The sequence below is a fragment of the Trachinotus anak genome, unplaced genomic scaffold (genome assembly GCF_046630095.1).
Source record: "Trachinotus anak isolate AG129_WGS33_773 ecotype Australia unplaced genomic scaffold, CSIRO_AGI_Tana_v1 ptg000028l, whole genome shotgun sequence".
NCBI lineage: Eukaryota > Metazoa > Chordata > Actinopteri > Carangiformes > Carangidae > Trachinotus > Trachinotus anak.
In genome coordinates, this window is record NW_027273879.1 from 21,167,715 (window position 1) to 21,181,220 (window position 13,506).

General features: G+C 43.2%; 1 protein-coding gene across 3 annotated transcripts in view; it reads left to right on the top strand.

Moving 5' to 3' along the window:
• mbd2 (methyl-CpG binding domain protein 2) overlaps positions 1–13,506 on the top strand; it is a 29,397-nt gene that overhangs the window by 3,884 nt on the left and 12,007 nt on the right. For 2 of the 3 annotated variants that reach the window (XM_071466127.1, XM_071466126.1), the window contains exons 2-5: positions 715–874; positions 4,989–5,129; positions 8,421–8,511; positions 8,585–8,765. In XM_071466127.1, the coding sequence (XP_071322228.1) occupies positions 715–874; positions 4,989–5,129; positions 8,421–8,511; positions 8,585–8,765 (573 nt within the window). The remainder of the gene's footprint in view (positions 1–714; positions 875–4,988; positions 5,130–8,420; positions 8,512–8,584; positions 8,766–13,506) is intronic. The other variant, XM_071466128.1, reaches the window with a different exon arrangement.

Consider the following 13,506-nt stretch of genomic DNA (forward strand, 5'->3'; position numbering starts at 1 on the left):
ACACCAAATGATGGCAAGTTTGAAACCGTGGGAGCTTGACATGGGACCGGTGACTATCTGTTGTAAGGAGTAGTCCACTCATGTGGCAGCAGGAAGTATTAGAGTTCTTCTCTGAGAACAAATGAAGTTGTTTTGAAATTGAAATTATAGCAGGTGTGAGTCTTGCTCATGTCCACTGGTTGATGCACAATGCATGCTGGGATACTTGTCTAGCTGACACAACGCAATAAAATGGGTGGGGCAACAACACTACTGGGTGCAGCTTGAGAAAGGCCTGCTGTCTCCAGCTCCTGTGGGTGGAGGTGTTTCCATGGTGCCACCATCAGACAAGAGATCATGGCAGCTGTCAGGGGTTGAAAATGAGTGCGATTATCCAACCTATCCCCGATGATCCAGATATCTGAGGATGAAATGGAGTGTTTAATTTTTTTATTCTGAATGATAAACAGTCGTCAGGCATCCACTAATATATATTAGTGCTTCATTACTGTTAGTCATGTTCAATGACTGTGGTTTCATTGGACTCTCAGTGTTCGCAGCCTCTTTTACTCTGTCCCTCATTCATTATATGTCCACTTCCCTTCAATGTCAGATCAAATATTTTTGATTGCCTGACAATTAGAAATATGAAACTGGTCTTTTTTGAATATCCACAATTGCCATATTTCTGTCTGTCTGACTCTCTTCTCATCCTGCCTTCCTTCCTTCCTTCAGTCCTACAGGGAAGAAGTTCAGGAGTAAGCCTCAGTTGTCCCGTTACCTTGGTAACACAGTGGATCTGGGATGTTTCGACTTCCGGACGGGGAAGATGATGCCTGGGAAACTGCAGAAAAACAAACAGAGGCTTCGACACGACCCGCTCAGCCTGGCCAAGGTAACACTGACGGATCACACCTGTGGGGGAGGGGCTGCGGCTGTGCTGTGGTCCCGCTTTGTGTTATCAGATTATCAGATTAACACAGCTCTTCCTGCTACAGGTTGACAGTTCAGCAGGTCAGTTGACAAACATTCACTTCAGAGGAAGAGAGTGACGTGTGGCCAACCTGGCTCGCCCTCAGGACTCTTACCTCAGACTTGGGTTTTGTGTCAGCCCTGTCAGTGTCAGTCTGAAGGCATTGGCGTCCTTGGTCCAGTGGATGTTTTGACGTGGTCTCATTAGTGTCTTGACTCACACTTGTCCGGTCAGTTGTGGGTGTTTACTCTGACTTGTATTAGTCTTGTGAGTCTTCTGGCCTTCAGTCTTAACACTCACAAAACAGAGACGAGCCTTGAGGGCGTTTTGCCTCTTACTTGGCAGTGTTTGGATTCAGACTTGTCTGGGTCTCATGGGCATATTGACTCTGACTTACCTTGGTCTTCTGGCTGTTTTGATTCTGACTTGCCTCAAACCTGTGGACATTTGACTCTGAATTGTCCTGTGGGTGTTTTGACTCAGGTTTGTTCCTGTGTCATGGATGTTCTTGGTCAAGTGGATCTTTTGATTTAGACCTTCTGTATCTTTGTCTTGTAGGTGTTGTGAAATGGTCTCATGAGTGTTTTGACTCAGACTTGTCTCAGTCTTGTCTTGTCCTGGTCTCGTGGGTTTTTTTGACACTGAGTTGTGTTTCTTTTGTCCGAGATTAGACTCTTGTCTTGGTCTCTGGAATTTTGACTGAACTTGTCTGTCTCGTGGGTGCTCTCAGTCTAGTGGATATTTTGACTCATACTTGTCCTGGTTTGGAGGCCGTTCAGCTCAGACTTGTCTTTGTCTTCACTCAGACTAGTCCCGCTCTTGTCTTGCCAGTGTTTGTCTAAACACTCACAAATAATGTTTATGTTTTGAAATAGTTTTTATTGTCTTAACTTTTTTTTAAATTTTTTGTCCTGTTTTTGTACCTCAGAGAGTGCTACCTGAATTTCATTATATTGTTGTTTGACTCAAATATAATGACAGTAAAGCTAACACTACTACTAACAGACAAGTCTTGTGGGCATTTGACTCAGACGACAGTAAATAGTGTTTGTTTTGAACATTAGTCCACAGCTCTTCAATTAGCTGCCTCACTTTCAGCGTTTTCAGCTGTGTTTTCCTGACACAGCTCAGAACACTCACTGTGAGGAGACCAGACTCATTAACATGTGCAGGAATCCATCTAATTAAATTTGGATGATCATCCAACCTGGGTCAGCTCACACACGCACCTACACACACACACACACACACACACGCACACACGCTCTTCTCACACAAATAGGACACAAATAGTCAGGGAGGATAAATCCTCCTCCATATTTTCACCCATAAGTGAACTGAAAACAATACTAATGGATACTAACAAATTCCAACTGTTGCTATGGTTACAATCAATTTAATATACCCCGATCTCTGATTCAGAACTGTGGTTACACTGTTGACCACATCTATGTTTGAGCCGTCCACTTAACTGTGCTAACAGACCGACTCCAGTAATAAGCTCCGTCCACACAGATCAGACTGCTCTGTGTGTTGTGTGTGTGTGTGTGTGTGTGTGAGTGTGTGTTGGGTTAAGTATGTGTGCTTGCATGCCTTTGCACACGTACGCATTTGTGTGTGTTGTTTTGTTTGTGAGCTGCAGTCTTTGTGCCAGAGATAACAGCCGCACTGACCCCTCCCACACAGCAGACACTTCTCAGTGTTTCTTAAAGCGAAAACAGACACACACACACACACACACGCACACACACACACACACACTAGAGCTGGAGGAAAGACCATGGGGTCATTAAGATGTACGGGTTCACCCTTTGAGCAGCAGGAAGGAAAGCAGGGCTTGTATACACCAAGTGCACATAACCAGTCCTTGCCATCTAAGAAGTTTCTTAGGACCCTCTATTCAGGGAGTCATGACAGGGTGACAGGCAGGCAGTGTGAACAACACCAGGACCCTGACACTGCATTAGCTAGCAGCCTATTAAAGGAGCACATGTACAGCACTTTTATACCTGAACAGACAAAGTGCTGCAGCTGCCATGCAGGGCGGTCGCCTACCACCAGGAGCGACGGGGCGCTCAGCGTCTTCACCAAGGACCAGCAGCCCTGTGGTTAAAACCTGGTCTGCTATGGCTCCTAGCTGATGTTGGCTAATGTTAGCTAACTTGTAACAGTGAAAAAAGTAATCACATTACTGTAGGTTTTACTAAGTAAAGCCTCATCTAAGTTATTAGTGTGATTATTTATATATTTACCACTTCCCTTCAAACATTTAGGCTCATATTCATTTCTGCACAACATTACAGACCAACACACCTGTCCCCTCTGTATCACATAGCCTTGTGTGAGCAGCCCTAACTTGATTTCATCTATTTATTTACTTTCTTCCCCCCTTTTTTTTCTTTTTTCAGGGGAGGGGGTGAGAAGAGGTTTTGTTATTACTATACTTGAAATGTATTCATTAATTTACCGTTCTTTTTGTAAGTACTGTCCCTGTCCACTATTTCATTATATTCTGTCAGTTTTTAATTATGTAAAACCATCATAAATTAAATAATAAAAAAAATGCAGATGTTTCTCAAACTGTTTTGTAAAAGGGAAACACAGAGAGACACAGCACACACTGCTGCACCGACAGAGCTCACTCTACATCCATATTAGTATTTGGACAGTGCATATCAATGCAAATGCAAACTCCAAACCAGCCAAAGTGGCCACACAGCTGTAAGATCTGACTGACAGCTGATCCAGCTGTGCTTCATCAGAAATGGATGTCGCTTCAGATGACAGCACAGAGGAATTTCCTTTTTAGGTTATTTCCATATATAACCTACATTAGTTCAGCTGTTGTGTAATACTCCACTCTGCAACTGTCAGGAAAACTGTTACCATAATTACTGCGTTACAACTGAGAGTGTGCTTAAACAGCAGTGTCACACTTCTTTTGTTGAGTTGTCCTGCTGCTGAAAGTCAGAGTAGGAAGCTTCATAAATGAGTGTCAGTCCTGCTCTGACAGATGACTGGTTGTACCCAGGCCTTAAAGGAATAATGCAACATTTGGGGGTATATATTTATTTGCTGCCTTGCTAAGAATGAGATGAGAAGACTGGTTCATATAAAGCATGACATTAAATTGATCCATATCTTATTTCACTCTCACCAAGAAAGTGAATATGTGAATTTCCCTAAATGTTGCATTATTATAACTTTCAGTGTGAGGTGATTGAAAAGTGGAGGCTTACATATGTTGTCTTAAATACAACCACCCAACATCCACCTCCCTCAGCAGTGCAGAAATAGTGTGTGTGTGTCTGCGCGTGTATGCGTGTGTGTGTGTGTGTGTGTGTGTGTGTGTGTGTGTGTGTGTGTGTGTGTCTGTGTGTGTGCGCGTGCGTGTGTGTGTGCATACATGTTTGTGTCACCTCTCTGGGATGTTTTCCGGTACAGGCCTAAACACAGATCTTGTTGGGGCCAGTGGTCCTCATGGGGACCAAAGTCAGGTCCTAATGAGGCAAATCATCATTTCCAAGATCTGAGTCATTTTCTCTGAGAACAAAAACTTGAACACAACCAGGGGACTTTGAAATTGGCAAGCAGGACTAGTGATCGTGCACGAGCTGTATTGGCGCAGTTTGCAACTCTGCATCGTGCTGCTGATCTTCACACATCATTACTTTGGTGTATGAACACTCACACTCACTCACACACACACACACATACACACACACTCACACTTCCTGTTGTTGTCTGTGAAACCTCAGCTTAGAGTTAACCCTTTAAGATCCACTGACACATACACAAACACAGGTTAGAGGTTTATTCTTCTCTGTCTCATTTTTAGGAAGGTAAACCAGAGAGAAAGAGGGAGGGAACAAGGAAAAGAACAAGTGAAGGAAGGATGAAAAAAGAAAGGAAAGGAAGGAGGAAAGAAGGGAGGGAAGAAAATAAGGATGGCAGGGAAGGAAGGAAGGAATAAAGGAGGAAATTAGAAAGAAAGGAAACACTTTTGTCACCAACACTTAGTCTGTGTCTCTTCCAGGGAGGAAAACCAGACCTGAACACAGCTCTGCCAATCAGACAAACAGCATCCATCTTCAAACAGCCCGTTACCAAGGTTACAAGTCATCCCGGCAACAAGGTGAAGGCAGACCTGCAGAGAGCAACCGAGCAGCCCAGACAGGTGAGAGGCTGACACACGCATGCACACACACGTGCAGGCACACACACACACACACACACACACACACACACACACACACACACATACACACACGCACACACGCACACACACACACACACTCACACACCCATATGACTGGTGTCGCCATGGTAATGCTTGAGGACGAGGTCAGGCTGTTACGCAAGAGGTGGCGGATTGGAAGAAACCAGGTTGTCATGGTGACTGCAACCACTAGAGGATGCTGAGGCATCATGGGAAAAGCATGACACACACAGGAGCTGTGTCCGAAATCTCTCCCAGTTTACTAAGTAATGCAGTGTATTCACTGTCCAGCATTTTATTTGATTAGATAATTTTAAGTGTTTAAATGTATCCACTATAATGTGCCCTCCGAAATTACATTTCATTTAATTTACTTCATGCTAACAATCCCACAATGCAGTGCTCCCTAAGATTCAATAAAAACCGTTGTGCTACTCTTCAGTCAGTGATGAAGTGAAGCAATAATGTCCAAAATCTCAGTTTACAGCTGATTAAACTACTGAGGAGAGAATGAGTGAATGAAGGAGTGTTACACGAGCTGTGGGTCAGCTGTGTTAGAAACTGAACAAGATGGCTTGAGTCGCAAAAATAAGTTGAGGTGCTTTTATTTACACAAAAAAATGGTGCAAACAAAACTTTGGACGTCCACAGCAAAACAGAAAAAAAATAAATAAAAATACATCACACTTGCAGAAGTCAACTGCCTGGTTCACAGCCACACTCAGAAAGCCTTGCACTCCCCTCTCCTCGAGGCTAAGCCCCTCCCACTAGACCAGCGGTCAGCAACCTTAAACACTCAAAGAGCCATTTGGACCCATTTCCCACAGAAAAGAAAACACCGGGAGCCACAAAACCCTTTTGACATCTAAAATGAAGATAACACTACATAGTTTTTTACCCTTATGCTATGTATAAAAAAAAAATTATAGTGTGTTGCATTTATGAAATCAATGAACTGCTGCAGAGAAAACGAAATTACTGGGGTCGTGCCGGCGGGTGTCACACATCGGCGGTTGTGATGCATATTTTGAGCGACAAAAAATTAAACACGTTTTATTTTAATGTTACAAGATCACCATAATCTTCAAATTTAGAATTACATTTAAAAAACAAATGAACTAAAATAAAATAAATTTAAATTAAATACTCATTATTTATTTTCCAAAGCCACAGGGAGCCGCAGGAGAGGGATGCGGCTCTGGAGCCGCGGGTTGCCAACCCCTGCCCTAGACCAACCAACAATGTACCTAAATCAATTATCTTCTATTTCCCCCCAATATGCAACTCTACTACCAGTTCTGATTCCAAGAACTATATCAAAGACTTATGAAAGAAACACAATCTTACCACTTAAATGACTTAAATAAATACCTAAATCTCACTATAATTTAACTAATTAGGCAACATAACCCATGACCCAGTTAAACATGGTCTCATCTGCCATTCCATCACCATTTAAAAATGTATTGCTGAGTATCTTTACCATGTGCCATCCATAATCAGTGACGAGGTCGTAGTCACAAGGAGTGAGAGCGCCAGTGTTCTGCAGGAAAAGTACAAGTGGGCAGAGAAAAAGCAACTGGAGAGAGAGGAGGGATGAAAGTGAGGTTAAGAAGAAAGAGAAATGAGAAGGAAGATGGAAGGAAAATCATTCATCTTTGTCTTGTTTTATTTTTTGATATGTTCATGATTTTTTGCAACAATTAGTTTTTCCTTGCAAACTCATACTATAGTGTAGTGTAGTAATGTGATGTGGATTATTTTCAGGGCATGCAGCCCACTCTGTCTGAGCCTACATTTATTGTTGTGGTGATGTTACTCACTTTTATCCAGGGCTAGACGTAGTAATTAGGGGGCCCCAGGAATGGGCCGTTCGTTGTGTCTGATTGTGCTTTATTAAAATTTATTACTAAAAAAATACTCTGCTTAAATAAAATGTTCTGCATTCAAAATGTCACTTAATGAGAAGTATTCCCAGTAAAATTTAAAATCTGTTCAAGCTGGGCTACTTTGAACTGTGTTATCTGCTACTGAATAGTTCATATCTATAATAAATGCTCCATATTGTTGATCATATGTTGATCATATGTTTTGTGGACTGTCAGAATAACAGGTAACAGGTTTCCCTCAGGTTTCCTTTACACAAAGTACAAATGCTGCAAAACTGCAATTAAGTGCAACAATGTGCAACGTTATTTTCCACCAGTGGCTTATATTGTTATATGGTTTATTACACCACCCAGCAGCACTTAAAGTAGCCCTGATTCTACCAGCTACGACATTATGCTTAGACCAGTGCTACCTAATGCATCTGTCACAATGAAAGGAGCCAATCTGATGAATGAGTAATTTTACTTTTCAGACTATATATGATATACTTTCATCAGTAACAAGTGTGTGATGCACATTAGTCTCCGTCTATGCCTAATGGCAAATCTGCTTTTATCCACCATCCATTATTCTGTCTGCTTTTGCATGTTACATTAACAAACGAATGAACAGCCCAGTTCACTGAGGGCAGCACATAAACACCACAGATCAGAGTGTGAGTGTATTTTACTCATCGCCCCTGCTGGAGTACGAGACACAGCCTGTCGCACTTAAACACTGTGAGGTGTCAACACGGAAGTTGAGTCTGTGAGACTGTGTGAGATATGGACTGTGCCACTTTCATATTTAAAAACTCACACCGAGAACTTCCATGTTTAAAATTTAAAAAAGCCACCAAGTGAACCATTGAGTTATTATTTTTTTCATGCATGCTGAGCATTTTCAGTTTGAACAGATCATTGCAGACTGAATATTTGATCTTTTCAAACAGTAGTTTGAATTTCTCTTCACCATGTTTTGTAAAACCTTCTTTGGGAAAACTATATTGGAATGGCATTTTTATTCCAAGTGAATTTGAATTACAGAGAGATAGAGAGTGTGTATATTCTCATCCACCCCGCCCACCAGGTGTGTGTGAATGTGTGTGTGAGGGTCTCATATATTCTGACTCATCTCTGCTCACATCTTTGTTTTGTGGAACAGGCAACGAAGACAGGAAGTGGACTGTAAGTTAGTCTGGCAGGCTGCTAAGATAGAGACTGAGGCTGGTCAATGAAATCCAAAGCATATGATTCCCATAAAGTCTTTTTACTTTATTACTTACATAACAATTTTTCAGTGGAATCTCTTTATTGAGTTGTCGTTAACAGGTAATTAACCAGCTAATCTCCCTCCCTCTGTGTCTCTGTCTGTCTGCAGCTGTTCTGGGAGAAGAGGTTGAAAGGTCTCCGGTCCTCAGATGTCACAGAGGAAGTCCTGAGGACCATGGACCTGCCCAAAGGGCTGCAGAGTAAGTCTCCAGCATGAATCTGAATGTACACTTTTCTTCAGTCCTGACTTCTGACCTCTGACCTGCCTGTCAGCAGGTGTTGGTCCAGACTCCAGCGATGACACGCTCCTGTCGGCCATTGCCAGTGCTCTGCACATGAGCTCATCTCCGATCACGGGTCAGACGTCTGTGGCTGCAGAGAAGAACCCGGCCATCTGGCTGAACACGTCCCAGCCGCTCTGCAAGGCCTTCACTGTCACCGACGAACACATCCGGTGAGAAACACGGACTAGGGTTTTTTTTTTACCCCTTAGTTACTATTTTCACAGTTTTATTTTGACGGTAAGTGTTTTAAGTGTATTCTTTGGGGAGTGATGATGCATTTTATGACTGCGCTCAGCACTTAAACCGAAAAGAAAAAGAAGAATGTGTCTCTGCTTCTGACTTCAGGGCTGAAGACAAGCCAAGCTGTTCATGTCAACTTCGGAATAAACTGGAATGCAAGTCCTGAGACTGTCGCTGGTTCCGCAGTAGTATTACGCAGCATGGTGTTGACTGCTTGTTTCACTCATGATATGTCTTGTGTTATATATATATAAAAAACATCATATAGACATGTTAACAAGGTTAACCTTGATCATATTTTCTAATGGTTCCAGTTTGCCAAAACATAAATAAATATAGGTTAAAAAAAGTTTTTAACTCACTGATGATGACGGGGGTGTTGTGGGTAGGTTTAGGAGTGGCCAGTTGTCTTGAATTTGTTTGGGGAGGGTCACAACTTTGACCAATGATGACACTGGATGTGTGCTCATGCTAGATAAGGTGGCTCCAACTGCAGCCCCTTTGTCCTCTGGTGCTAATGTACTCCTCTGGACCAGAATAATGTGTCATCATTAAATATATCACTTGTTCAACTGCAAATTGCTTTCAAAACGTTTCGAAACGAGCCCACCAGACTGATCACACAGCCGTGAGAAACAATACACAAGATCCTGGGATTCAGTCAGCTGTAACCATTTAAATCCCAATACGACAACAAGAGCAGTTGCTTATTGTGTAACAGGTGCATACAGAGTAGCCTACCTTATGAAGGAGGATTTTGTTAGAAGGGTAACTAAAGTTTTAACCCTGGGTTTTCAGTCCTTTTATGGTGGTTCACTTCTTACTGGGGTAAATCACCATGGTAACTGATGCTGAACTCCTAACCTGTCCAGGGGAAGGTTAACTTCAGAAAATCAGACCAAAACCTGTCAACAACCCAACTACTGACCAGTCAGGTCCTGGAGTTATCATTCTTCCAGGTTCCTGACAGGCACAAAAGAGTTTACCATCAAGTGACAAATAATAAAGAGCAACAGATATTTTTATAGATCAGTTGAATCATTTTGCTGATTCAGACAGAACGGAGCTTCTAACAAATGGAGGGAGAGTTTATCACACTGAATAATAGCATAATGACTATTATAGCTCCATTTTGATTGAACAAAGATTCTTTAATCATTCATTCGTTCATGGTTCTGACGATGTCGCGCTCATAGCTGGGTAGGAAAACCCAGAGTTAACTGAGCCAGTTGATCACCAGCTGTGTAGAACAGGTTATCAGTTCGGCCAGTTCAGTGAAGCCAGATAATGAAAAGCGATCCTGGGCATGTGGAAGTCGCTTCGTGGCACAGGCCTCAGGTAGCAGCTTTGGCACCAACTCCAGTTAGCAAGTCCAGTGAATGGTTGTGGCTCGTTGTTTCTTACCTCACCAGGCAGCAATAAGCGTGTTTCCATTCAAAAATGCTCCTGAAGGGGGTTAAAAAGCTAATTGTTGTGGTTAACTGAGGTTAATGAACTTGTCATAACATGTTCTGAGTGTTTGGCTAAAAAGTGATGAGATGTGTGAGCAGAGCCATCACAGGAACGTGTCAGACATGTACGATGCCGTTCCTTCTCCCCCTCTGATAAAAACCTGCAGTGAGTGAATCCAGCGGCTCCCTCTCCATCTCATTCAGACAGACCAGAGGAGAGCAGATGACTGATGCCTCCTCGGCAGTGGGAGTAATCGGCTGTAGGGAGGGAGGAGGATGAGAGGGTGATGAGAGAAGAGACAGACGATGAGAGATGAAGAGTAATGAAGCATGAAGGAGGAGGAGGAGGGGGAGGAAGAAAAGCAGACCCCGCAGTCATGCTGAGAAATTTATACCAGACATCCCTGGGTAGTGGTGGGAAGAAACAAGCAGCTAAATCAGTCTTCACCTGCTAAACAGACTCGTGTAACACCTGGTGTTACGGTATAGGCACGTTAGCACATCAGCTGCAGGTCACATTTACCTGCGTCAACTATTCAGCTTTTAGATCAGATTCTTTTCCGGGCAGCCTTTCACTTATTGCCCCTCACTGTCCTGTCCTGATTCAAGGAGACATTTAGGCCCTGTCCACACCGGGCATTAGCATGATCACAAGTGGACAGCTCTAAGTACGTCAGTTCAAACATGGTGTTAATTGATACAAAATTAATATAACATGATGACATCATGAATATGCTAATTAGCCTTTTAAGATTTAGTGACTCTGGCCCACCTTATGCCAGGTTTTAACCCAGTCTTGTATCCTGAGCATCAGAAACTTTTCTTGGATGCTGCCTGGGTTTTTCCGCCATATTCCTGGTTGCTGGAGCCATCTCCATCACTACAGTTGCTCCTCTCCTCAGCTCTGGCAAACCAGTCATGGCTGGATGGCATAGGATGCATCGCTGCCAGTGGGCCAGCATGGGAATGTCCCCACAGGCACGACAAGAAATACAGAGAGACTGACCTGGAGCAGAGGCTTAATAAGTATTGTGTGAACTCATTTGAATGTAACAGATGTTCATTTATAGGTAGAGGTCCCACACTCCAAACATGTAGAGTTGATATTGTTATCTGTTTCCACAAAGGTCAAAAGGAAAGTGAACTGATAATCCTGTGGAGTACAGCCCTCCTCCCTCCTCCTCTCTATAATCTAAAGAGTAAGATTAGTCCTGTGATTATAGACAGTTACTGCAACCTGACAGCAGGGGGCACTGTGGGGACACATACTGACTGACTGTGTGTGTGTGTGTGTGTGTGTGTGTGTGTGTGTGTCCGTGTCCAGTGGAAAACTGAGTAGAGAACAGCTGGCTGAAGCCATTACAGAAGAATCACTGGAACACATCACTGCATCCTTCATTCCCTCCTCTTCTCTCCTCTCCTTCCTTTTCTTCCTTTTCACTCCCTCTCTCCCTTTTCTTCTTTCGCAGTATTTCTTACTTTTCATTCACTCCTTCCCTCCCATCCTTCTCACCCTCCTTATCTTACACTGTATCTTATCTGTATTTTGCCCTTGCCTTCCTCTGTTTCCTTTCTTTAATATTACCTTCCTTCCTCCCTTCGTTCTCCCCTTTCCTCTTTTATCTCCTCCCTCCCTCCAGCCTACCTCCTCCTCCTTTTCTTATCTCTCCCCTCCATTAATTTCCAATTCTCTCCCACTTCCCTCCTCCAGCTGAATGTGCTTGTCATCCAAAATCGCTCTCATTCCTCTCCTCTCCCTCCTCCACCTTTTCATCTTCGCTCCTCATCTTCGTCCACTGCTACAGTACACCCCCCCACCATAACCACTACCTCCCCCACCCACCATCCCCTACCCCCCCACCCTCCTAAACACACACACAAACAGACACGCTCCACACCCTGTGACAAAAGGAGGCGGACATCTTTTCTCTGTCTGCAAATAAACAAACACATGTCTGCTTTAAAGAGCTGACGTCGCCTCTGAGAGGAGGAGAAGTCGTCTGAGTCACAACGACCTGCTAACATGCTAAAAGGCTCAGCTCTGTTTTTTTTTCTTTCTATCTGTGGTCAACGTCCTTTTCTATCTCCCTTTTTATTTTGGTCAGTTAGAATTGGAGCCTAATGAGGCTGATGTCGGTCTGACCAACAGCCATAACTGTGTTGCAGCCATTGGTAAAGCCAGTGTTATATTTATCACATCCGTGAGTATGTGAGGTTCCACTTGGGTCGGCGTGATGTGAATTTTGTCATCAGAGTGTGTGTGCGTGGCTCTGTGCAGACATCCATGTACCCCCCGGTTCTTTGTGTCCACATGGACTTGACTGTGCAGGTTCACGTGAGCCACCACGCTACAGCGGCACCAACTGTGCATGTGCTCCTCCAAGCAGGCTACATAGAAGTATAAGAACAACTACACATCTATGGTGTCTGCAGCTGTTCATGTGCGCAACCACAAAGGGAGTATAACTGCAGCCTAAGAGCTGAACATGTCATTACTAACTCCTGGCTGTTAATGTGCTGCTGTTACAGCCCCCGCTCCTCTGGTTTCAGTCTTTGCACGAGATGTTGAAACCTGGCTGCAGGACCTTTATCCCATTCAGCCACAGGAGCATCAGTGCGGTCCAGCACTGGTGCTGGGCGATAAGGCTTCTGGCTTCCACTCAGTGTCTTTGATTGAACTTCTAACCCTAACCCTTGATCATCAGTTTTAGTTGAAAACTAAATACATGTTAGTCTGGTCTTCATCATTTATGTCATGCAGATTTGAATGTTACTGAAATGTGAGAAGCAGGAGCTCAAAGAAAATGTAATTCAATAGATGCATGCAAGTTGTTGAATAAGACTCTGCATTTAAACACTAACTTGTTGATTTGTCCATTCTTCTGTTTTTTGCAGTATTGTTTAGTTCTTATTCATTGACCAATAACATAATATATGCAGTTTATATATGAGTTTTATTTACTTGTGGTCTCGTTCACTACCTTCACATGGGCAGTGAAGAAGTCATTTTTGTCTTTGCATCCCAGTGATGCTGGGTGGGGTTGAGGTCAGGGGTTGAGGTCAGGACTCTGTACAGTCATGTTCTTCCACTATAAACTGGGAAAACCATTTCTTTATGGAGCTGGTTTTATGCATAGGGACATTGTCATGTTGAAACAGGATATGGTGTTACGCAAAATCTAACCACAAAGTTGGAAGCACACTGTTGTCTAAAATATCA